We start from the raw sequence: 27,242 nt of genomic DNA, 5'->3' as shown, positions 1-27,242 counted from the left end.
GGAATGTTTCCTTACCTAACACTAGTAGTTAGCGCAGAGTTTGGCATACCAAGCATGGCCAACATCTCAACAAACTAGGTAAATGTATTTTAAGTGATGCAAGTCTAAGAATATTATTGGATAAACTTAGGTAGGAAGACAGATCAATACTCTGGGTTATGTTTCAACTGAGATGATAAAAAACTTACAGGATTAGACCAGGTTGGATGTTCCAGTGCCACATGAACACAACCTGATCAACTTTTACATAGTAACATTGGCCTACGTCAATTAAGTATATATGAAAAAAGTAATGCCAAAAGTAGAGTTTAGGACAGGCTACCTCAATGTTCAAGGTATGGCAGATACAAATCTAATAGTTAATGATTTTTCAAATGAAAACATGTTGGACATTTTATATTTAAGTGAACATTGGTGTAAAAAGGAAGGGCTTAGGTACAAAGTACTGAATGATTACACATTACCTAGTTGGTATAATAGAGGACTCGTCTTCATCACTTGCATGAGGGAAGGAGGGGGGGGGGGGGGAGGAGGAGGTAGCAATACACATAAAAACATCTCTTGGGCCAAACTGTGGTAGGTCATATCTCAACACTCTGTGTTGAAATGCATTAATGCAATTGGAAATATCACATCTAGTAACAGAGTCTTGAGCTAGATGTAGGAGTAGTGTACAGGCCACTGATGACCTCTTAATGTACATCTGTACTATACCAAAATGGGAAACAGACAAATTCTCATCAGTGGGGATGTCAGTTCAAGTTTTGACATACTGCAGCACAAAAAAACTGTGACTGAGCTCAAACATGTGCTTCAACAACTTAACCTTTTGTATGTTAACTGTAAACCTACTAGAGGCCCTACCTGTCTTGGTAATATATTTACAAATACTAAGAGAACTTTTATGTCCTCTAATGTAATTAGTGTCTCTTTCTCAATCATGATGCAGTATTTATTAGATGTAGTATTGTAACTTCCAACACCTCCAAACCAAAATCTAAAACTGTGACTACTAGAGCAATTAGTAAAGAGAAGATTGATAGGTTTAGACATGCCCTCACTTGTTAAAACTGGGACTCCCTTTTCAGTAGGCTTCAATGTTGTTCCTCTGATATTGTTTTCACTGAGTTTTTCTCTGCATTTTTAAATATGTTTGAAAGCAACATTCCTCTGGAAAAATTACAGGAATATTAGTAGCAGCTTAAAAAAAAAAAAAGGATTGGTGTACTCCAGAGTTAGGGCAATTGAAAAATACTGTCAATGTATTCTGGTACAAATATAAAAATTATCCTGAACTGCATAAAGTATTGTATGCTAAAGGTATATATAGGTATAAAGGTATATACAAGTATAAATAAAATAGAAATAAACATTCCACATGGGAAAAATATATTAAAAACAAAGATTCCATGACTTACCAAGCGGGAAAACGCCGGTAGATAGGCACAATAAAAAAAACACACACACGAAATTTCGAGCTTTCGCAACCCACGGTTGCTTCGTCAGGAAAGAGGGAAGGTGAGGGAATGATCAAAGGATGTGGGTTTTAAGGGAGAGAGTAAGGAGTCATTCCAATCCCGGGAGCGGAAAGACTTACCTTAGCGGGAAAAAAAGGACAGGTATACACTCGCGCACACACACACACACACACATATCCATCCGCACATATACAGACACAAGCAGACACATTTAAAGGCTGACTGACATCTCTGCCAATACTCTTTGCCTTTAAATATGTCTGCTTGTGTCTGTATATGTGTGGACGGATATGTGTGTGTGTGCGCGCGCGAGTGTATACCTGTCCTTTTTTCCCCCTAAGGTAAGTCTTTCCGCTCGCGGGATTGGAATGACTCCTTACCCTCTCCCTTAAAACCCATATCCTTTCATCTTTCCCTCTCCTTCCCTCTTTCCTGACGAAGCAACCATGGGTTGCGAAAGCTCGAAATTTTGTGTGTGTGTTTGTGTGTGTTTTTTTATTGTGCCTATATACAAGTATAGATAGGTAATCGATGAAGCAAATGAACTACATAATATAGCAAACTGAAAAGTCCCATAACAAACATAAGAAGCCAGGAGTGTAATCAACTCTATTGTACACACGAAACAAAATGATATTGCCATAACCCAAGAAGAATTTAATAAATTTTGCATCCAATCTATTGAAAATATTAGTAGTACCACAAATAAACCTCCATGAAAATGCACTTAGTATAATGGATAACTGGTTCGAAAAGCATCCCCTGGGCATGTTTACTTACACGGAAGAATGTCCAAAAACCATTCCGAAAATAGTGAAAAATTTCAAAAGCTAAGCTAGTGTTGATACCTATAAACTGTCTTGCAATTTGTTGAAAGACGTTATTGACTATATAATTTATCCCCTAACTTACTGTGAAAATATATGTCTAGGTGATAGTAAGTTTCTTGATCTACTAGAAATTTCTGGAGTTGTGCCTATATATAAAAAAGGCAAAAAGAACAGTCCTGCTAGTTGTAGGCCTATATCCATAATCCCTGTACTCTACAAAATTTTTTATGATCAAGTTAGTGTTTATCAAACAATGGAAACTGCAGGTAGGAATATATAAACACACACACACACACACACACACACACACACACACACACACACACACACACACACACACACCGCCGTCACCAACTCCAGCATTCTGGCTCGAGATGTTGGAGTTGGCGGTCACGTGTGCTTGCTTGTGTGTGTGAACGATGTTTGTGTGTGTCTCTCTTACTGATGAAGGCTGTCTTTTAACTGTGCCTGTCTACAACTTAATGTATCTTCCTTATGGTAAGCTGCAATCTGTCCTTTCTTCCAAGTTAGTGTTTACTTGGATAAACTGGATACAATTAGTGACAAATAATTTGGATTTAGAAAAAGTAAATCCACAACTGATGCAATGGATTCTCTAGTAAAATTTGTCCTAGATGTGTTCGAGGCTAAGGGGTATTCCCAAGCTACATTCTGTACCTGAGCAGAGCTTTGACTGCACAGAGCATGATACTTTGTTCAATAAGCTATTCTACTATGGTTTTGATGGCAACAGCTTAAATATGTTTCAATCTTTGCTAGAGAACTTCACACTAAGTTTTTTTTTTTTTTTTTTGTGGTTTTAGGGCGCACAACGTCAATGGTCATTAGCGCCCAGACTACGTTAGGAATGCACCGTGAGGCACAAGTTTAAAACAGCAACTAAAAGGGAAAACACGATAAAAGACAGATTGACAGGCATAGGATTTAAAAAACAGCATAATCAAATGCCCTTAGACAGGTTTGTCAAGTTGATAAAACGAAGAATGCGAGCAGCTGCTCCTGGGTCATCCGCTAAAATGGCATCTAGAGTACATGGCAGGCCAAGATCAAGATGCAGTGTATTAAAATCCGGACAGGACGTTAAAATGTGGCGGACCGTCAGCAATTGCCCACGTGGGCAGAACGGCGGCGGCGCAGCCGTCAGCAGATGGCGATGGCTGAACCGGCAATGTCCAATTCGTAACTGGGCCATAACGACCTCCTCCCGCCGAGAAGGGCGTGAGGAGGACGTCCAAGCTGCGGGAAGAGGTTTCAAGGCCCAAAGCTTTTTTTTTTTTTAGGGCGCAAAACTGCTATGGTCATTAGCGCCCGGTCCGTGACTTAGGAAACAGTAAAAACCGAAAATGGAAACCAGGAGAAGTGGGAACGAAACTCAAAAAATTGGAGAAACTAAAAGCAGAAGGAAGGCTTAAAAATCCACTACAGAAAGGGGTTGGTTGTCCCCAAAAAAAAGCTTCAAGTGACTGACGTCATTTCACTGGCACTAATAAACTCGAGAACGCGATCGGCCGAGCGCGTGTCATCTGCTAAAATCGACGATATATCAGGCGACAGCTGTAGACAGGCGCGTAACGGAGTAAAATGGGGGCACTCAATTAAAAGGTGTCTTACCGTCCAAAGTTGAGAGCAGTGGGGACAGAGTGGGGAAGGATCGCCGCTTAAAAGATGTCAATGGCTAAAAAGACAGTGCCCTATCCGGAGTCTAGTTAAAATTATCTCCTCCTGATGACGCGTTCGGGAGGAAGAGGTCCAAGCACAAGGAAGAGCTTTCACGTCCCGCAATTTATTATGGGGAAGTGTCGACCAATCTGCGTGCCATAAAAGAACAACACGATGACATAAAACGCTCCGTAGATCGGCGACGGGAATCGATTGAATAGCTGGCCGAAGAAGAGAGACTGCAGCCTTGGCCGCAATATCAGACGCCTCATTTCCACAGATACCAACGTGTCCCGGGAGCCAGAGGAACGCCACCGAGACGCCCCCAGGTGGAGCAAGCGCAGACAGTCCTAAATCCGGTGGACCAGAGGGTGCACAGGGTAAAGAGCTAGGAGACTGAGGAGAGAGCTGAGAGAATCTGAGCAGATAACATACTGTATCCGCTGATGGCGGTGGATGTAGTGGACAGCCTGGAGAACAGCGTAAAGCTCCGCAGTATAAACCGAACACTGGTCAGGAAGCCGAAATTGATTTAGGGTGTCGCCAACAATATAGGCACTCCCTACATCTAATGATGTTTTCGAGCCATCAGTGTAAATAAATGTGGCTTCCTTCATTTGTGCACATAGAGCAGCAAATGCCCGACGATAAACAAGTGAAGGGGTACCATCCTTGGGAAATTGACAAAGGTCACAGAGCAGGCAGATCCGGGGACAGAGCCAAGGCGGTGCTGTACCCCAAGTTGTCAGGAAGGTTTTAGGAAAGCGGAAGGAAAGAGAATGGAGCTGTTGACGAAAGCAGACTCCCGGTGGTAGTAGGGAGGAGGGGCGGCCTGCATACCCTAAATCAAAGGAGGTGTCGAGAAAAATGTCATGGGCTGGATTAGCAGGCATGGAAGACAGATGGCTAGCATAACGACTCAGAAGGACTGCTCGCCGATTGGACAGCGGAGGTTCAGCAGTCTCAGCATAAAGGCTTTCCACAGGGCTGGTGTAAAAAGCTCCAGACACTAAACGTAATCCTCGGCAGTGGATAGAGTCGAGACGACGAAGAATAGACGGCCGAGCAGAGGAGTAAACTATGCTTCCATAGTCCAATTTCGAGCGCACTAAGGCGCAATAGACGCGGAGAAGGACCACTCGGTCTGCTCCCCAGGACGTACCATTCAGGACACGGAGGGTGTTGAGCGATCGCAGACAGCGAGCCGAAAGATAGGAAACGTGGGAGGACCAGCACAGTTTTCTGTCAAACATAAGACCCAAGAATTTAGCGACGTCCGAAAATGGAAGGTTGACAGGTCCTAGATGTAAGGACGGTGGAAGAAACTCCTTACGTCGCCAAAAATTAACACAAACGGTCTTACTGGGAGAAAAACGGAAGCCGGTTTCGGTGCTCCAAGAGTAGAGGCAATCGAGACATCCTTGAAGACGTTGTTCAAGAAGGCTGGTCCGTTGAGAGCTGTAGAAGATCGCAAAATCGTCCACAAAGAGGGAGCCCGAGACATCAGGAAGGAGACAATCAATAATTGGATTTATGGCAATAGCAAACAGTACAACACTTAGCACGGAGCCCTGGGGTACCCCGTTTCCTTGGGAGAAAGTACGGGAGAGAGTAGTGTTCACCCGCACTCTAAATGTGGGCTCTGTCATAAATTCGCGAAGAAAAAGGGGCAGCCGACCTCGAAAGCCCCAAGAGAACAGTGTGCGGAGGATGCCTGTCCTCCAACAGGTATCGTATGCTCTCTCCAGATCAAAAAATATTGCTACTGTTTGGCATTCCCGGAGAAAATTGTTCATGATATAAGTGGAGAGAGAAACAAGATGGTCAACTGCAGAACGATGCTTTCGGAAACCGCATTGGGCAGGTGTTAACTGCGGGACTCCAGCCACCAAGCTAAAGGGCAATTCACCATACGCTCCAAAACCTTACATACACTACTCGCGAGAGAAATGGGGCGATAGCTAGAGGGGAGATGTTTGTCCTTTCCAGGTTTCGGAACAGGAACGACGATAGCTTCCCGCCATCGTCTGGGAAAAGTACTGTCGGTCCAAATTCGATTATAAAGGCGAAGGAGGTAACGCAGACTATGGGTTGATAAATGCAGGAACATTTGGATGTGGATACCATCTGGTCCTGGGGCGGAGGAGCGAGAAGAAGAGAGTGCATGTTGGAGTTCCCGCATGGAGAAAACAGTATTATAGCTCTCGCGACTTTGAGAGAAGAAAGCAAGAGGTTGCACTTCCGCTGCATGTTTCTTCGGGAGAAACGCTGGTGGCTAATTTGAAGAGCTCGAAATCTCAGCAAAGTGTTAACCCAAGAAGTTAGAAATTGCGACGGCGTCCACTAACGTATCACACGCGACAGTGAGCCGAGAGACCGGGGAGAAACTAGGCGCGCCTGATAACCGTCGAATCCGACTCCAAACTTCCGGAGGAGGGAGTGAAGGTGTTAAATGAGCTAATAAAGAATTTCCAGCTTGCCTTCTTGCTATCACGGATGACGCAACGGCATCGCGCACGGAACTGCTTATAGCGGATACAGTTGGCCAAAGTAGGATGGTGGCGGAAAACGCGAAGAGCACGTCGCCGCTCACGTATTATGTCACGGCATGCCTCGTTCCACCAAGGAACTGGGGGGCGCCGGGGCAATTCAGAGGTGCGTGGTATTGAACGTTCCGCAGCTGTAAGAATAACGTCGGTAATATGTGAGACCTCATCGCCGACGCTGGGAAAGTGACGGTCATCGAATGTCGCTAGAGACGAAAAAAGTGTCCAATCGGCTTGGGCAAACTTCCAGCGTCGCGGGCACATATAGGGCAGTTGGGGCTGCAGTCTAAGGACACATGGAAAGTGTTCACTCAAGTGTGTATCATCAAGGGCGAACCATTCGAAGCGCCGAGCTAGCGGAACAGTACCGACAGAAAGGTCCAAATGAGAGAAATTTATCGTAGAGGCAGACAAAAATGTAGGGACCCCAGTGTTAGGGCAAACTAGATCCGCTTGGTGGAAGACATCTAGCAATAGTGAGCCACGTGGACAAGGATGTGGAGATCCCTAAAGCGGGTGGTGGGCATTGAAGTCCCCAACCAGCAAATAGGGGGGGTGGAAGCTGACCAAGAAGATGAAGGAGATCAGCTCGTGCCATTGGTGTGGATGATGGAATGTATACAGTACAAAGAGAAAAGGTATATCCAGAAAGGGAAAGACGGACAGCGACAGCTTGGAAGGAAGTGTTTAAGTGGATTGGGTGATAATGGAGAGTATCACGGAGAAGAATCAGGAGTCCTCGATGGGCTGGAGTGCCTTCAACAGAGGGGAGATCAAATCGGACGGACTGAAAAATGGGGGAGAACAAAGCGGTCATGGGGACGCAGCTTTGTTTCCTGAAGACAGAAGATGACCAGCGAGTAGGATCGTAAGAGGATCGACATTTCATCCCGATTGGCTCGAATGCTGCGGACATTCCAGTGTATAATGGACATAGGGTGAACAGAAAATGGAGGAATGTGACCAAGGTTGCCGTCAACTCAACGACTGCTCAGAGCTTGCGACCGACAGCATGGAATGGCATTCAGCCGAAGGCAGAAGATCCTGATCCATAGGTTGTTCAGGAGCAGCTCCTGCCACCAGCGATCGGTCGGTTGATCGGTCGCCAGCAGTGCGCCTCGGCGACACAGAAGACGGCCGAGGGCGATTTCCGCCAGGTGGTGCTGTAGATGAGACACGCCTTGGCGGAGAAGGAGATGAACTGGGATTCTTATTAGCCTTCTTGGAAATATGATGTTTAGATGAAAGAGGAACCGATGGTTGTGAAGTTAGGGTACGTAAAAAATCTTCATGAGTACGCTCTTTTTTCAAAGTCTTGGTGTCTGACTTTTGGGCTCGAGATTTAGCAGAACCCGATGAAGAGTGAGCCATAGAGTGGGCAGGCGAAAGTGGTGAGGTTGAACGGGCGATCTTTGCGCTGGCCGATCTGACGACCGTGGCACTAAAGGTGAGGTCACAAGTCCGCGTGGCCGCCTCCTTTGTTGGCTGCGGATAAGCAAGGACAGTGCTGTATTTTCCTGTCTGAGGCATGGTGGGCTGTCGACTGGCGAATAATTTTCGAGCAGCAAAGGTTGACAGCTTTTCCTTCACTCTGATTTCCTGGATGAGCTTTTCGTCTTTAAAAATGGGGCAATCTCGAGAGGAAGCAGCGTAGTCACCCATACAGTTGATGCAGCGATGGGATGGACATGGACAAGCACCCTCATGGGCATCCTTGCCACACGTAACGCATTTGGCCAGATTGGAACAGGACTGGCTGGTGTGATTGAACCGCTGACATTGATAGCAACGCGTAGGGTTTGGGACGCAAGGGCAAACGGAAATTATCTCATAGCCTGCTTTGATTTTGGATGGGAGTTGAACTTTGTCAAATGTCAAGAGGACAGTGCGGGTTGGAATGATATTCGTGTCAACCTTTTTCATAGCTCTATGAACAGCCGTTACACCCTGGTCAGACAGGTAGTGCTGAATTTCGTCGTCAGACAATCCATCGAGGGAGCGTGTATAAACGACTCCAAGCGTGGAATTTAAAGTACGGTGCGGTTCCACGTGGGCAGGGAAGGTGTGGAGAAGTGAAGTACGCAGCAATTTTTGTGCCTGGAGGGCACTGACTGTTTCTAACAACAAGGAGCCATTCCGTAATCTGGAACAAGACTTTACAAGACCTGCAATTGCGTCGACACCTTTCTGAATAATGAAAGGGTTGACTGTGGAGAAGTCGTGACCTTCATCAGACCGAGAAACAACAAGGAACTGTGGTAACGATGGAAGAACTGTCTGTGGCTGAGACTCAGTGAACTTACGCTTGTGAGCAGACATAGTGGAAGGTGAGGAAACCATTGCAGAAGAATCCCCCGTGATTACCGACGTCTCCAATGGCGCGCTCCTCCCTTGTGGGGGCCCTCTCTGAGGGCACTCCCGCCTTAGGTGATTGTTCACACCTCCCGACAAACGGACGGAGAGACCAATCGGCACTTTCGGAAGGTATCAGCTCGGGTAATCACCCCTCCCTGGGCCTGGCTGTTACCAGGGGGTATGTACGTGTCCTACCTGTCTAACCGGGGCGGGGAATTACGCGTTACCCCGTCACCGGCTACTCACGAAAATGCGTGGGTCGGCCTTCAGACACGCACAGGGAGGAAGAAAGAGAAAGGGAAAAACAAAGAAAGGGAAAGGAAAGAAGAGAGGTCTCAAACGCCGCAGCGGAGAAAAGGGTAAAGAGAAGAGGTAAGGAAAAGAGAAGGACAAAGGAAGGATGAAGACATACAAGCAGAGACGGTGAAGAATGCGTTACATTTACGAACGTCCGTCACCGGACGTAGACACAAACCATACTCCCAGAGGGGGAGAAAGGGAAGGAAAGAGCCAGAGGTGAGGGGAGGGGGGCGAAGACGGGGGATAGGGAAGGATGCGGAAAAGGAAGGTATGCAGCCCGGATAGGAAGGAGGGCCATATTAGCTCGGGGTCCCGTGCTCGCTACGCACGTATCCACAAAAGAGTTGTGGACCCCCTGGGGGGCCGAAGCTTGTTGTTCGTAAGTGCAGCCCAATCAGCATGCCACAGCGATAAAATGCGCCGACAAATGACCCTGCTACAATCTGATGAAGGGACACAACAAGAAGCTGTCCGAGGCTAAAGGACCGCAGCCTTGGCTGCAGCATCTGCAGCTTCGTTCCCAGGGATACCGACATGGCCAGGAAACCACATAAAGCTAACCAGAGAACCGTCGTCCACCAGCTGCTGAAGAGAGCGTAGGATCCGGTGCACGAAAGGGTGAACTGGATACGGATCACTTAGGCTCTGGATGGCGCTCAGGGAATCAGAGCAGATGACATAAGCAGAATGTCGGTGGCGGCAGATGTAAAGAACAGCCTGGTAGAGGGCAAAGAGCTCAGCTGTGAAGACCGAACAATGGCCATGGAGCCGGTATTTGAAACTTTGTGCCCCGACAATAAAAGAACACCCGACCCCGTCATTGGTCTTAGAGCCACCTGTATAAATCAAGGTCATATTAATGAACTTCGAACGAAGTTCGACAAAACGGGAGTGGTATACCGAACTGGGGGTAACCTCCTTTGGGAGCAAGCTGAGGTCAAGGTGAACGCGAACCTGAGCCTGGAGCCAAGGTGGCGTGTGGCTATCGCCCACTCTAGAGGTTGCAGGGAGTGAAAAATCAAGGTGTTGAAGGAGGCGACGAAAGCGAACTCCAGGGGGTAGCAGGGCAGAGACATACAACCCGTATTGACGGTCGAGAGAGTCGTCAAAAAAGGAACGATAAGACAGGTGGTCGGGCATTGACAGTAGCCGACAGGCATACCGACAAAGCAGTATATCGCGCCGGTATGTGAGTGGCAATTCACCGGCTTTGGCATGAAGACTCTTGACAAGACTAGTACAAAACGCTCCGATCGCAAGACGTAAACCCCAATGTTGTATGGAGTTGAGGCGGCGTAAGATGGACGGCCGTGCAGAGGAGTATACGAAGCTCCCATAATCCAGCTTGGAGTGGACGATCGACCGATATAGGAGAAGTAGGACGGTTCGATCCGCTCCCCATGACATACCACTGAGAACACGGAGGACATGTAGAGAACGGGTACAACGGGCAGCCAAATATGACACATGTGGAGACCAGCTAAGTTTCCTATCAAATGTAAGACCTAAAAATTTTGTTGCCTCCACGAATGGGAGAGCAACAGGACCGAGTCGTAAGGATGGTGGGAGAAATTCTTTGTAGCGCCAGAAGTTAATACAGACCGTCTTCTTGGCAGAAAAACAGAAGCCATTGGCGACACTCCAGGAGTACAGACGGTCAAGAGAACGCTGAAGACAGCGCTCCAGGAAACATGTACGCTGCGCGCTGCAATAGATGGTAAAATCGTCCACGAAAAGGGAGCCTGATACATCAACTGGGAGGCAATCCATTATTGGATTGATCGCTATGGCGAAGAGAGCGACGCTCAAAACTGAGCCTTGTGGCACCCCATTCTCCTGGCGAAAGGTGTCTGACAGGACAGAACCCACACGTACCCTGAACTGTCGATCCATTAAAAAGGAACGAATAAAAAGTGGGAGGCGACCACGAAGGCCCCATGTATGAATGGTGCGAAGAATGCCCGCCCTCCAACAGGTGTCGTAAGCCTTCTCCAAATCAAAGAACACAGCCACGGTCGCGTGCTACCGCAAGAAGTTATTCATAATGAAGGTCGACAAGGTAACCAGATGGTCAACAGCAGAGCAGCGCCTACGAAATCCAAATTGTACATTGGTAAGTACGCGTCGAGATTCGAGCATCCAAACCAAACGAGAGTTAACCATTCGCTCCATCACCTTACACACACAGCTGGTAAGCGAGATGGGTCGATAACTGGAAGGCAAGTGCTTGTCCTTCCCCGGCTTAGGAATCGGTACAACAATAGACTCGCGCCAGCATGCGGGAACATGTCCCTCAATCCAGACGCGATTATAAGTATGAAGAAGGAAACCTTTACCCGCAGGAGAAAGGTTCTTCAGCATCTGAATATGAATAGAATCAGGCCCTGGAGTGGAGAACCGTGACCGGGCAAGTGCATTTACGAGTTCCCGCATGGTGAATGGGGCATTATAACTTACACGATTCGAGGAGCGGAAGTTAGGTGGCCTAGCCTCCTCTGCCTGTTTTCGGGGGAGGAAGGCAGGGTGGTAATGAGCGGAGCTCGAAACCTCTGCGAAAAAGCGGCCAAAGGCATTGGAGACATCCTCAGGGGCCTCAAGGACGTCATTCGCGACCGTCAAGCCAAAAACTGGTGAGTGGACTTTAGTGCCAGATAGCCGGCACAGGCTACCCCAGACAACAGAAGAAGGAGTAAAACTGTTGAAGGTGCTTGTGAAAGCAGCCCAGCTGGCTTTCTTTAATAATATGACGACACTGCGCACGTAATCGTTTATAATTGATACAATTCGCCACTGTAGGGTGGTGTTTAAAGGTGCATAAAGCACGTCGACAAGCACGTAAAGCGTCCCTACATGCTGTGGTCCACCAGGGGACCGGTACGCGACGTGGAGAAGAAGTAGTGTGAGGGATGGAATATTCAGCAGCAGTGAGAATGACTTCCATGAGGTGTGCGACCTGACTATCGCAGCTTGTGAAGGTTTGATCCTGAAAGGTCGCCCTGGAAGAGAAGAGCCTCCAGTCTGCTTTGGAGATGTTCCAACTAGTTTAGCACGGAGAGGGGGTATGATGCAGGAGATGGATAACACACGGGAAGTGGTCGCTCGAATATGTATCAGAAAGTGCATACCACTCACACCGGCGTGCAAGTTGGGTAGTACATATAGAGAGGTCTAAATGGGAATAGGTGTGATATGTGTCCTAAAGAAAAGTAGGGGCGCCAGTATTGAGGCAGACAAGATTGAGCTGGTTGAAAAGGTCTGCTAACAGAGAGCCCCTCGGGCAGGATGCTGGAGAGCCCCAAAGGGGATGGTGGGCATTGAAGTCTCCAGTTAACAAAAATGGTGCAGATAACTGAGCAATAATTTGCATCATGTCTGCCCTGGTAACGGCAGACGACGATGGAGTGTAAACGGTACAAATGGAAAATGTAAAAGTGGGGAGAGTAATTCGGATGGCAACTGCCTGCAAGCCGGTGTGCTATGTGATGGGATCGTAGTAAATATCATCCCGGACCAGCAACATAACCCCTCCATCAGCCGGAATACCTACCACAGGGGGTAGGTCAAAACGCACAGGTGTAGTGTGCCAAGGCAATTTGATCGCATGGGTGTAGCTTCGTTTCCTGGAGGGCTACGACGAGCGGACAGTGCAAGCGGAGCAGCAACTTTAAGTCCTCTTGGTTCGAGCGAATGCTGCAAATATTCCAGTGAATAAGTGCCATCGTGAGAAGAAAAGGAAGATGAAAGAAGGGGTCACCTCGAAGGCCGCTGAGGGCCTGGCTTCGAGCGAGCTCTGCCGCCGCTATCAGTAGGCGGACAGTCATCGTCCATTGGTTCTATAGGTTCATCAGCCATCTTGTTAAGATGGCCGGGAGGGGGAGCTTTCTCTGCAGGTGAACAGCCAGATGTTCGGCTACCAGCGGTGCGGCCAAGCAAAAGGGATGACGACCTGGGGCGGCATCGGCTGGGTGGTGCAGGAGAAGAAATGTGCCGTGGCGGAGAAGGAGAACTGTGCTTCCTATGAGCCTTCTTGGAAGGTCGTTTAGTTGAAGTACTGGTTGATGGCTGGGAGTTCGAGGTACGTAGGAAGTCTGCACGGGACGGTTCCTTCTTGAAGGCCCATGCATCTGACTTCTGGGTCTTTGTCTTGGCAGAAGCTGATGAAGGTGCTTGTGTCTGAGGGGTGACGGGAGGAAGAGGAGACATCGACCGCGCGATCTTAGCACTGGCCGAACGGACGACCGTGGTGCTGAAGGTCAGATCGCATGCCTGTGTCGCCACCTCCCTGGTAGTCTGAGGACAGGCAAGGACAGTACTGTATCTCCCCGCTGGGAGCAGCGTGGGCTTCCTACTAGCAAATAGCTTGCGAGCAGCCGAGGTGGACACTTTATCTTTGACCCGAATTTCTTGGATACAGCGTTCTTCCTTGTAGATGGGACAGTTGCGGAAGGACACTGCATGGTCACCACGACAGTTCACACAACGAGGAGACGGAGGTGGACAGTCACCCTCATGGACATCCCCGCCACAAGTGACACATTTAGCCGCATTGGAACAAGACTGGCGAGTGTGATTAAAATGCTGACACTGGTAGCAGCGCGTAGGTGTCAGGACATAGGGGCGAACAGAAATAACCTCGTAGCCCGCTTTGATGTGCGACAGCAGCTGAACACTATCAAAGGTCAAGAAAAGTGTCCGGGTCGGTACAAGGTCATTGTTGACCTTTTTCATGACCCTACGGACAGCCGTCACGCCCTGCTCAGCGAGGAAAGACTGAATCTCCTCGTCAGTCAATCCGTCGAGTGGTCTAGTATATACAACACCATGAGACGAATTCAAAGTGCGGTGAGCCTCCACCTGGACAGGGAACGTGTACGGGAGTGTGGCCCGAAGCAGTTTTTGTGCCTGAAAGGCGCTCTCAGTTTCCAGTAACAAGGTACCATTACGCAACCTGGTACAACACTTGACCGATCCGGCTATGGCATCTACGCCCTTCTGGATAACGAAAGGGTTGACAGAGGAAAAATCCTTTCCGTCCTCAGATCGAAGAACTACCACGAACTGTGGGGCAGGCGGTAGTACTTTTGTCACTGGTGGCTGGTCAAGTTTCCGTTTGTGGGCAGAAGTCGAGAGAGAAGAAGAAGAGAAATCCATTGCGGAGGAATCCCCCACGATTGCCAGCGTCTCCGATGGCACGCTCCTTCCTTGTGGGGACCCTCTCAGAGGGCACTCCCGCCTTAAGTGAATATTTACACCTCAGGTCACACTTCCCGAGAAACAGACAGAGGGACCAATCGGCATGGTCAGAAGGTATCAGCTCAGGCAATCACCCCTCCCTGGGCCTGGCCTTTACCAGGGGGTACGTGCGTGCCTTACTTGTCTACCCAGGGCGGGGAATTACGCGTTACCCCGTCACCGGCTACGCATGCGAACGGGTGGGTCGGCCTTCAGGCACGCACAGGGAGGAAGGAAGAAGAGGAAAAAGAAGAGAGAGAGGGAGAGAGAGGACAGACTGTCTCAAACCCTGAGACGGAGACCGAAGAAGGCAAGGAGAAGAAGGCAAGGAGAAGAAGGCAAGGAGAAGAAGGCAAGGAGAAGAAGGCAAGGAGAAGAAGGCAAGGGAAAGAGTAAGGAAGACAGTGAGATGGAGAAGAACAAAGAAAGGAATCAACAATGGAAGGAAGAAACGAGAAGAAGTGAAAAACCAAAATGACCACAAATATAGGTCGTGGAACCATCCGTCTCAGGACACAGGCGCTAACTACCCCCTTGAAGGGGAGGGACTCCTTTTAGTCGCCTCTTACGACAGGCAGGAATACCTCGGGCCTATTCTAACCCCCGGACCCGCAGGGGGGCACACACCAAGTTGTGTGCATTGATAGCGAGAAGTCAAATTTGGTTTATGTTAGGCCTGGAGTGCTACAAGGATCGGTGTTCAGACCTTTATTGTTTTTATTACTAATCCGTGTTTATTTATAAATTCTCACATGACAACATCAGCAACATTGACTGGATATGCCAGTTGCTATTATAGCCGACCAACAGGCTACAACAGGGAAGCTGACAAGCTCGCACACTAACGCACAAAGAAACCGCCAACACCGCCCTACACTGTTAATCCAATATACAACCTATGAAGACACTAAATGATGATGAACCTAACTGTTACTGGTATGCTGACACTGACCGAGAAGCTGCAGCCGCCGAGAAACACCACTGCACAACATCAAAGGCATCTGCCTGCAAGATACCCACTAGAATAAAAGTCTAGCCTTGCGTGACCTGTTGCAGACAGCAAGAAAACTGCTACTGCTCGTAAAATCTGACCCAACTATCACACAGGTTTCTTTCCCTTGGCTCTTGCCTTGGCACTTTTTTCCCTTTTGCCCTTCAAATCGCTACCTTTCGATCAACTTTCGACTCAATCTATCTTCAGATGAGCGGATATGATTGGTTAATCATAACCAGACATATGCAAACATCGCAGTACCTACAAGGCCAACACAAAACATCTTTGCATATTGGTTAGTTTTCACTGAGTGAGGCCTCGCAGGATGTGGGTACTGCGATGTTTTCTTACACACACATATCCATCTGCACATACACAGACATGTCTGCTGTGTCTGTGTATGTGCAGATGGGTGGGTGTGTGCGCGCGCGCGCGCTAGTGTATACCCCTTTTTTCCCCCTAAGGTAAGTCTCTCCGCTCCCGGGATTTGAATGACTCCTTACCCTCTCCCTTAAAACCCACATCCTTTCGTCTTTCCCTCTTTCCTGATGAGGCAACAGTTTGTTGTGGAAGCTTTAATTTCATGTGTATGTTTGTGTGTCTATCGACCTGCCAGCACTTTCATTTGGAAAGTCACATCATCTGTGTTTTTAGATATATTTTTCCCACGTGGAATGTTTCCCTCTATTATATTCATAACCACAAATTTAAAAAGATATGTTCCAAATAACTATGCAAGATCATAAAATTTTGCTCTCTTCCAATGTATCATATCATACGGAATTTTTTCATGGGGTAGCAGTTGTTAAGCAAATGACATTTTATTGTTGCAGAAGAAAGTAATAAGAATAATGACAGATTCTGATAAAACAGAACATTGTAAACTTCTGTTCATTAAACTGGAATGTCTGACAACAGTAAACTTATTCATCTATAATGTTTTATTCAATGTTAGAAACAACGTTTCTAATTTCACACTGAGAACTGATGTACATAGTTTTGACACTAGAAACAGCACACATGTAGACATACCATACCACACATCATCTAAATCACGTAACTCCTACCTAGCCTTTGGATTAAGGATGTTTAATAGACCAAGGGTAGATTTTACAGAATTGCCTATAAATATTTTTAAAGCTAAATTGTATAAGCGGGTCGACGGAAGCGTTCGATCCCACCCGTCGGCTTTGACTCGTGACGTAAGGCTGTTGTGGTGTGTGATGTCACCACGGCGCGGAGTTTAGTTTGTGAGAGTGGCGTGTTTGTAGGCGTTGTTTTGATGTGATCGGTGGTGGTCTCCAGTGGTGTATTTGTATGTTAGCTGATGTTTTTGGTTTAGTGTGTGTGTGTGGCGTGTTTATAGGTGGCGTATTGTTGCGGTCGGTGGTTCTCTCTGGTGGTGTGTCTATGGGTAGCGTGTTATGTGGCATATGGGGTTCACTTGTGTGGTAGCATTGCTTGTGTGTAGCATCAGTGATGACTGTGCCTTTCAGTGGAATATATTTCAATGAATTAATGATTTTGGTTTTGTTATGATGATGTTACTGTAGTTTCTTTTCTGTTCATGTGTAAATTTTGGTAAATTTCTTTGCTTATGTCTTTGGTAGGTGTGGATATGACTGACAAGGTCAACAGTTTTTGGTTGTCTGCGATGATGGGGGACAGTGCGTTGTCTCTAATAGAATTTCTTCAGCAATGCGGGCTGTTGGCTGAAGTCGTGAAGTGTTCAGTGTGTCGTGAAGCAATGAGACTTACTAAAGGTTTGGCGTCTCAGACCAGGGATGGCTATATGTGGATATGTCGTAAGGATAACAGGTCAAGGGAAGTGTTTGATTGCAATTTTGATTTCCTAGAGTGTGTGTGTGTGTGTGTGTGTGTGTGTGTGTGTGTGTTTTTCGATGTATTTTCATGTTCGTCATGTTTACGTAATGAAGTCATAGGCGCCATATTGGAGTCATAGTGGACGGTCGTTTCCGCCATATTTGTGACGTCATGGGTCAAAGCAGACGGATGAAATCAGACGCTTCTGTATAAGCTACTAGTAAACAACCTCTTTACCCAGTTGACAAATGTTTTGGAAATGAAAATGCTGCTCTCTAACATATAATTTCTAGTTTTACCTATTTCATGTAAACTAAATTACATTGATATAGTAGTTCATATAGAAATGTACGCTTATGACTGTCTATTGCTGTAAGAGCTGAATGATAATAAATTATTATTATTATTATTATTATTGTTATTATTTCTTTCTTTCTTTTCTCAGACGTTATGTCTGGTCAAAAATGGAAAGTGACGCGGACCTTCATCAAGCATGACTTCCTTTTAACTGTGCGGTATATGTTATATTGCATTTAGGAACTTTCGGGTAATTGAACATGTATAAATAATTACGGATTTCAGTAGTTGTATATACAAGTCTGGATGTAGCTGTATTGCATTGATGTACTGGTGGATATTGTGTGGTATGACTCCTGTAGTCGATAGTATAATTGGTATAATGTCAACTTTATCCTGATGCCACATGTCCTTGACTTCCTCAGCCAGTTGGATGTATTTTTCAATTTTCTCTCTGGTTTTCTTTTGTATATTTGTTGTATTGGGTATGGATATTTCAATTAGTTGTGTTAATTTCTTCTTTTTATTGGTGAGTATGATGTCAGGTTTGTTATGTGGTGTTGTTTTATCTGTTGTAATGGTTCTGTTCCAGTATAATTTGTATTCATCATTCTCCAGTACATTTTGTGGTGCATACTTGTATGTGGGAACGTGTTGTTCTATAAGTTTATGTTGTAAGGCAAGCTGTTGATGTATTATTTTTGCTAAATTGTCATGTCTTTTGGGGTATTCTGTATTTGCTAGTATTTTACATCCGCTTGTGATGTGATCTACTGTTTCTATTTGTTGTTTGCAAAGTCTGCATTTATTTGTTGCGGTTTTGTTATCTTTAATAATATGCTTGCTGTAATATCTGGTGTTTATTGTTTGATCCTGTATTGCAATCATGAATCCTTCCGTCTCACTGTATATATTGCCTTTTCTTAGCCATGTGTTGGATGTGTCTTGATCGATGTGTGGCTGTGTTAGATGATACGGGTGCTTGCCATGTAGTATTTTCTTTTTCCAATTTACTTTTTTCGTATCTGTTGATGTTATGTGATCTAAAGGGTTGTAGAAGTGGTTATGAAATTGCAGTGGTGTAGCCGATGTATTTATACGAGTGATCGCTTTGTGTATTTTGCTAGTTTCTGCTCGTTCTATTTTTTGTCTGTATCCTAGATATTTATATGCATCTGTTTTTTCCATCGCTTCTATGCAGTCGCTGTGGTTATCCAATATGTAATCTTCTTGTTTAGTGTGTTTTCCCTTGACTATGCTATTTTTCTTACATTTGTCTGTTCCAAAAGCCATATTTATATCATTGCTGAATACTTCTGTTCTAGAAATAATTTTCTTAAATTGTCTACCTGTCCATAATGTAGGTTTTTTATGTCGATGAATCCCCTTCCTCCTTCCTTTCTGCTTAATGTGAATCTTTCTGTTGCTGAATGTATGTGATGTATTCTATATTTGTGGCATTGTGATCATGTAAGTGTATTGAGTGCTTCTAGGTCTGTGTTACTCCATTTCACTACTCCAAATGAGTAGGTCAATATTGGTATAGCATAAGTATTTATAGCTTTTGTCTTGTTTCTTGCTGTCAATTCTGTTTTCAGTATTTTTGTTAGTCTTTGTCTATATTTTTCTTTTAGTTCTTCTTTAATATTTGTATTATCTATTCCTATTTTTTGTCTGTATCCTAGATATTTATATGCATCCGTTTTTTCCATCGCTTCTATGCAGTCGCTGTGGTTATCCAATATGTAATCTTCTTGTTTAGTGTGTTTTCCCTTGACTATGCTATTTTTCTTACATTTGTCTGTTCCAAAAGCCATATTTATATCATTGCTGAATACTTCTGTTATCTTTAGTAATTGGTTGAGTTGTTGATTTGTTGCTGCCAGTAGTTTTAGATCATCCATGTATAGCAAATGCGTGATTTTGTGTGGGTATGTTCCAGTAATATTGTATCCATAATTTGTATTATTTAGCATGTTGGATAGTGGGTTCAGAGCAAGGCAGAACCAGAAAGGACTTAATGAGTCTCCTTGGTATATTCCACGCTTAATCTGTATTGGCTGTGACGTGATATTATTTGAATTTCTTTGGATATTAAGTGTGGTTTTCCAATTTTTCATTACTATGTTTAGAAACTGTATCAATTTAGGATCTACTTTGTATGTTTCCAATATTTGTAGTAACCATGAGTGGGGTACACTATCAAAAGCTTTTTGGTAATCAATGTATGTGGAGTGTAGCGACCTTTGTTTAGTTTTAGCTTGATATGTCACCTCTGCATCTATTATCAGTTGCTCTTTACATCCTCGTGCTCCTTTGCAACAGCCTTTTTTGTTCTTCATTTATAATTTTGTTCTGTGTAATGACTAAAATTAATATTTTGTATATTGTTGGTAGGCATGTTATGGGGCGATATTTACCTGTGTTTGCTGTGTCTGCTTCATCTTTAGGTTTCAGATAAGTTATTCCATGTGCAAGTGTATCAGGGAATGTGTATGGGTCTGCAATGTAACTGTTAAATAATTTAGTTAGATGTGAATGTGTTGAGGTGAACTTCTTCAGCCAGAAATTTGCTATTTTATCTTTTCCAGGGGCTTTCCAATTGTGAGTAGAATTAATTGCTTGGGTGACTTCATGTTGCAAAATTATCACTTCAGGCATTTGTGGTATCATCTTGTATGTGTCTGTTTCTGCTTGTATCCACCGTGCATGCCTGTTATGTTGTACCGGGTTTGACCATATGTTGCTCCAGAAGTGTTCCATGTCTGTTATGTTTGGTGGATTGTCTGTTTTAATGTGTGTGTTATCTATTGTCTGGTAAAATTTCTTTTGGTTTGTGTTGAATGTTTGGTTTTGTTTCCTTCTATTTTCACTTTTTTTGTATCTTCTAAGTCGTTTGGCCAATGCTTGTAATTTCTGCTTCTTTTCATCTAATTGCTCTATCGCTTCTTGTTTTGAGATTTTACCTAACCTTTTCCGTTTTTTTTCTGACATTTCATTTCTTATAAATTGTGTTAGCTGTCCGATGTCTTTTCTCAGTTTTTCTATTCTGATCTGTAGCCTGTGTTGCCATGCTGGTTTTGTGGGTTTCTTCTGTGTGTTGGTTGGTTCTGATCTCTGCCTAGTGTGTATATTTAGTGTAGTGAGTGCTCCTATATAAACCAGTAGTTGTAACTCTTCCATAGTTGTGTTTTCATTTATTTTGTTGTGTATGATTGTGTTGATAGTTTTTATTGTTGTTTCGACTTGTGGGTTATTTGGTGGTCTATGCAAGAATGGTCTAATGTCTGTATTTGTGTCTTTGTATTCTATATATGTCAGCTGAATTTTTTCTTCTATATCTAACATGTGTGTCACTTCGTGTTCTATTTGTGCTTGTTCTGGTGGCTGTCTTAAGATTTAGTTTTCCTCTGATTGTTTAATTGATGCGTGTTGTCCTTTGTTTGTTTGCTCTGGGATGTTTGAGTCCATTACTGTATTTTCTTCTTCTTCTGATTGCACATTATTTTGTTCCAGTATTTGTTGTACTTGTTGTTTGATGTTTTCAAATTTTGACTGGGGTATCCTGTTATTTTTTATTATTACACGGATCTGATCAGCTAGTCGTCGTTCTGTAAAAAATTTTAATTCTGGGTATCTGATTATAAATGTTGTGTATACTTGTGATCTGTATCCAGTTGTGTTGGTTCCTAGGTTTGTTGCTTGGTAATAACAGAGCATGAGGTGTCGATTAACTTCATCTGACCATCTCATCCTCTGTTTTTGTTTTCCTTCTAGGGTGGTTGCAGGAAGCATATCCTGCAAAACACCTCTATTTGGATTTGAATCATTTTCCAGTTGGCTAGCAGTGTCATTACCATTGTGGGCAGGCATAGGGTTCAAGCGTCATCCCCGACCATGACGGCACTTGTCCGAGGCTTCTTTCGTTCTGTCCTGAACCAACTAATCACACTAAAAGGGGGATTAGCCCTATTAGTGGTTTGTTCTTTTTCGTCGCCTTTTACGACTGGCAGAACATACCGGAGGCCTATTCTTTTCCCGGGCCTCCACGGGATTTTTTATTATTATTTCACTGTTAGTTGTCTTTTCAGTGTAAAGAATTACAATAGATAACTTTAGTGCACAAATGAGGTGATATATTTTTATTCTGTTACTGTAAATTAAAAACAAACTTCAGTGAAAAGTAAGAAAAGCAGCAAGCAATAATGAGAGATGTTAAGAACTTTGAATATATACCAGTATATGCTGATATAAAACCTCCACAAAGAAAAATTTCATTAAAAAAAATAAAAAAATCAAATACAAAGATGGAAACTGCATTTTTAAAACACACACACCTTGCATATAACTGTTTTCCTTGATATCTTGATGCAAAAATGAAATGAGTTCACTTAAAGGTGAGAGGTATGATTTTTCTCCAAAGCACTTATTGTCATGTTTATAAAACTGTGCACCATGTCTTTGTAATGATAGGACATCTGCCTTAGACGTCACAATGGCAAGGGGTAGCCAAACAGCATCATTCCAAATGGACCATGAAAGGAACTGTGAATCTGTAGGGGGCATATAGTTAATCTCAACATCTTTAAATTCACGTGATTGGTGGAAAATGTGTCTTGTGTACCAGATTTTTTAGTATTTGAAAGCCACATTCTGCTCAATTTGCAATTGTTCCCAAAATGCATTTTCACGACTTTCCATAGCAACAGTGCTCCCATTTGCATTCATTGGAAGTCTCTTCATTAGAAAGGTGATAGTAGCAATGACTAGAAATGCTTGTTTCAATTGGGTTTCTGAAACTGTCACTGCGCTGTACCTGTATTTCAAGAAACCTTCATGCAATTTTATGTGAATCTTCTTGTTATGAACCATGGTGGAAGGCGTCTTTAATTCCTTGCACAAAGTCTTGAAATATTATCATTTTCGTAAGATATCACTACTTCTGCTCTGACAATTCCAGGTAACATCTTTTGACCACTCCTGCATTCTGGAGCAGCAATTAAACCATGACTCTCTTTAATTGTTCTTTCTACAAGTCCGATGTGCTCTAGGACACCAACAGTAGAAGTTACTCTGACAATACTTAATAAAGGTGGAGCAGACAATAAAAACTTGAAACTGTCCATTACGAGCTGAATTCTACATTTCTGAGTTAGGAGCTCCTTATATCGGAAAATTGGTTGCATTGTTCACAGGGCACTCCAGACAATACAAGGTGCTAATATGCTCTGCTTCTTCATAGATCAAGTAACATTAAGGTTTCTCAGAACACAGGTACAGTATAGCAATGACATTTCCTGTAATATGATTGCACCACACATTACTACTCACTGCAATTAACACCTTTATAATAAAGAGACTTCCAACATATAAAAAAGGAGCAGTGTCGCAATGGGAGCTCATGAAATGGTTTGCAGAAAAGGTTGCAAGTCAGGCAGAACGTGGCTTTCAAATACAACAAAATCTGGCACACAGGACCCATTTCCCAGGCATCACATGAGTTTAAAGATGTTGAGATTAACTGCATGCCTACTGCTGATTTACAATTCCCTTCATGGCTAGCTTGGAATGATGCTGTTTTGGTCCCCTTATCCAATGCTACTACATGTCAGGCAGATTCCCATCATTACAAAGACACAGTGAGGAGTTGTATAAACATGACAAGTGCTTCAGAAAAAAATAATATCTCTCACATTTAAGTGAACTCATTTTGCTTATGCATCAAGATGTCGAGGAAAACAGTTATATGCAAAGTGGAAGGGTTTTAAAGTTAGTTTCCTTCTTTATATTTGAATTTGTTTATCAAAATGTTCTTTGTAAAATTTTTATATCTGTACATATAAGTACATATTTAAAGTTATTACTGTGTCTCATTACTGCTTACACCATTTCTTATGTTTCATTTAACTTGTCTTTTTAAGTTGCAGTGACAGAATATGGATGTATCACCTCATTTGTGCACCCACATTGTCCCTTAATTCTTTACACAGGAAAGACACTTAACAGAGAAATACAACATACACACTGAGAAAAATGATTCATAACTGTTTTCAGCTCTAAATTGTTTACAGTTCTGACCTACAGGTCAATTTTTCATGGAATACACGTTTTTATTATTAATGCCCTGTATTCTTTGCAGATAAGATTGCTGACAGATATATAAACATTTCAGCAAAAAATAATATTGTGATTCAATTGTCTATGTACCCCACAGGACTTTGAAATTCGTCAAATTTGCCCTTTTTTTGTGATGGAGTCATCTTTAAGTGAAGGTAAGAACTACTAATTTCAGTGCCAAAAGCTTGTCATTGTTATTTATACTTAATGCTAGCACTAAAGAGTTATAGTGCGTAAGATGAAGTCTGCATTTTTTCCCTCTGTGAAGTTATAATTTTTAAAAAATCACACATGTAAAGCACATCACGGAGAAAGACCAATTCTCAACGTTATTCATAAAAAACAGAGATGATCCTACTTTTTATGCAATATATCAACTTAATGACTCACACAGTACATGACTAAAATACTTGATGTCTGTAGGTCACCTCATTACTGAATAGCAAGTGTCTGAGAATACGGAAACCAGTTCCTGACTAATGACTGGGTACCCATCCATGAATCTTCAAACCTGAATTTATCAAAAATGGTAAGAGTTAGAACAGTGCTATTTGGCAGTTTTACTACTGAGACATGTGGGCATCCATGTTCCAAATATGACTAAATTCTGAAATAGCCACATTTTCACCCCCTGTGAGATTACACGGAATGAACCACACTAGCTACTCGTAGGAATATGAAATCGGAGCGATACGCATAAAAACATTTCTACATACCAAACAGCTTTTTGTATATGCATGTCATGGCTCCTTCTGGGGTATACACAGCAATCTTTTCTTCATCTCGGATTTCATATTTCAGGCCTCCTTCAGTCACTATTTTACATTTCACTGACTTTATATGATGCTCAAGTTCGTCGTCAGGAATAGTGTCATTTAAGAGTTTCTTATTGCGAACGATTGTACATGTGGCATTTCTAACAAGAGCTGCCTTCGCTGGGAGTCCAACAGTCTGAAACACATTCGATCTCTTAAATTTTGATCACGAAGCGGAATTACGGAACAGTGGTAAACCAACTAAATTAAGAAGTAACAGGCAATTTCAGCTTAGAGGGCACTATTCAAATAAACTGCTGCTTAGTACAAAATTTCCTTACCTCTTCACCGTCTACAAACGCGACTATTGCAGGCATTATTCTGTTGCCACTGTCGTCGGCTATAATATCAACTTTCCCATCCTGAGAAACAAAACGTAAAATAATGTCAAAGTTACATTGATATGATCTTATTAGAACGTTTCTCACGAATACATTCGAGCTAGAAGAATAATCGTTTATGACTTCACTTCTGGCACATTAGAAGTTCTCAGTGAACAACAAATATGAAAAACATTACCAACCTTACAATACGCCAAGCAGGCTGATGAATTACCCACGTGAATGCCAAAAACACCAGCCATTTTGCTAGTCTTCGACGACAACAAACCGTACACGATGCGCGAACAACACACTACTGCCGCCAAAACTCAAATATTCACGCGTCTTTGTTTTCCTCTGCATAGCGTTCAAAGAAGTATTCTGCTGTCAAAGACGTAATCAAGGATGTTAGAAGGGGAGATATGTCAGTCATAAAAATAAGAAATACGAAAATGTTAAGTAATTAGTACGAATTTCATTTTTCCAGATGCCACTAGCAAAATAGCGCACTATTAAAGAAATAAAAATATCAATACTAAATTGTTAATTGAAAACATTTTCATAAAAAACAAAAATGAAATTGTGATCCACATTATCTTTAGCGTTTCATGGTGTTTTTTCTGTGTAGCTTAAAAATCTGATATTTGTTAATTGCAATGAGCGCAATTTTCCATCAACTCGTTTAGTATAATTAATTACGTAAAGGAATGTCTGTCGGTAATAACGCGGATAAGTCAAGGCTGTGCATAAATAAGCCAAAATCGTTTTGCCTATTTATTTGTTATCATCTCACCAAAATTAAAGAACAAAAGAGTGGGATCATGTAGAAATGTGTAATGAAATAAGTCGGATATTTCCATATATGACAGACCTAATTAGTATTTGCATTTGTAATGGGTGAATTTATCCCTGTGAACTGTTGTGATACCTGCGTATTACGAACGCGAGATCATTTTACTTTGCGTTCGTCTTTAGTATCCGAAAGATTTCCAGCTCCTGCTGGGTGATAAATTAGTGTTGTAGAAGCTGTTTAAAGTCGTAGCAAACACCGCAGTACCTTGATCTCTGTTGTTAAACACTATTTGTATGTAATTTCGTCAGTGTCATTCCAACTCATCTTATCGTGCTTTAATAATTGAGACATGAATGTAAGAACATACTAGCAGTGCGGGACTGCATGAAACAAATACTGCACTGTATGACCATAACGAATGTTCCTGATGCGTTGCTACATTCTCTTTCCACCTTTAAAACTCTGCAGCAAAAGTTAAAAGTGTGTGAATCACATACACAGAAAGCTTATGTGGCACTGGCAACAATAAAATAATTTGGCTTCTACAGAACTTCAGCCTAAATTTGTATTGTCTCATGCATACGTATCTTTCACCTAGACAATGGTACCATATTCTTTAAGGTCTTCCTTTTTTTCTAGTTGTGTTACAAAAAATGCCGCAACACTCCGGTCGCAATTTTCAGTTTTTACGTTTTCTCGCAAGGAGTCAATTTCTTCCTAGGCTATTCGCCTAAATAATTCACTGAAAATACTTCACAACCCACGTTATCGCACTAACAACAGAAACTCAAAACTACTTTAGCACAATGACAACCCAAACTCAAATGAACACAATGTTACCCGTTAAACTCAGCACGTCTATTTTTACCAGCAGAGGGCACCAGCAAATATAACAACATGGCACCTAGAAAAACAACCAACTCAAAAACTCCACATCGTCTTGACGTCACACACCACAATACCATTACGTCACGGGTCAAAGCAGATGGGTGGAATCGGACGCTTCCGTTGATCCAGCCAGAAGGCACAAACAAAACAAAAAAAAAATACTTTAGGTTGGCCATTGCCACTGCTTGTTCTATCATTGTGCATTCAAGAACGTAATTATGAAATTAATTTCACTGACGAAAGTGCCAATGATAATGTGTGAGGTGTAGATGGTTGGTACAATTTTAATGAAAATCTATAATACAAGCGTAAATTTCCTATCCAATCCTTATAAAAGTATATTTATATATTCTGTGTGTGGTATATTTTGAGTTGTTTAGTTTCAATGTCAAGTAGTAAGGGGTACCCTTTACTACTTGAAATTAGTACAGTTACTAAGCACACCTCCTTCCGCATGGAAAGAAACCTGATAGTTTCATTATATTGCACTGATAAATGAAAATGGAAGTGGCACATATACACACTTTCATGTTATTCTATGGAAGTCTCTAGGAGACAACACATTTAAGTTAAGAAAGGTTCCCCTACACCCGGGGTCACCTTGACTGCTGGCTGGTGACAGTCTGGGATAGGAAGGGAAAAGATTAATTGGAGAATGTGAAGTCATACCGCATATTAATGCAAGGGCCTACTAAATTAATTTTTTGGTGGTAAGTCCATTGCTCTATATAGATTAGAATCACAAGTCTAGTAAATTTTAGTTTCAGTTTGCA

The 27,242-nt window shown here is 43.2% G+C and overlaps 1 protein-coding gene across 1 annotated transcript in view; it reads right to left on the bottom strand.

The window, feature by feature from the left end:
* LOC126471249 (heat shock 70 kDa protein 14-like) overlaps positions 1-24,434 on the bottom strand; it is a 192,591-nt gene extending 168,157 nt beyond the window's left edge. Inside the window, exon 1 of the mRNA XM_050099366.1 lies at positions 24,370-24,434. Within this exon, the coding sequence (XP_049955323.1) occupies positions 24,370-24,397 (28 nt within the window). The 5' untranslated portion in view covers positions 24,398-24,434. The remainder of the gene's footprint in view (positions 1-24,369) is intronic.
* Positions 24,435-27,242: the final 2,808 nt, after the last annotated feature.

Source organism: Schistocerca serialis, chromosome 3, assembly GCF_023864345.2.
Source record: "Schistocerca serialis cubense isolate TAMUIC-IGC-003099 chromosome 3, iqSchSeri2.2, whole genome shotgun sequence".
NCBI classification, from domain to species: Eukaryota; Metazoa; Arthropoda; class Insecta; order Orthoptera; family Acrididae; genus Schistocerca; species Schistocerca serialis.
This window is presented reverse-complemented; position numbering and strand designations above follow the sequence as displayed.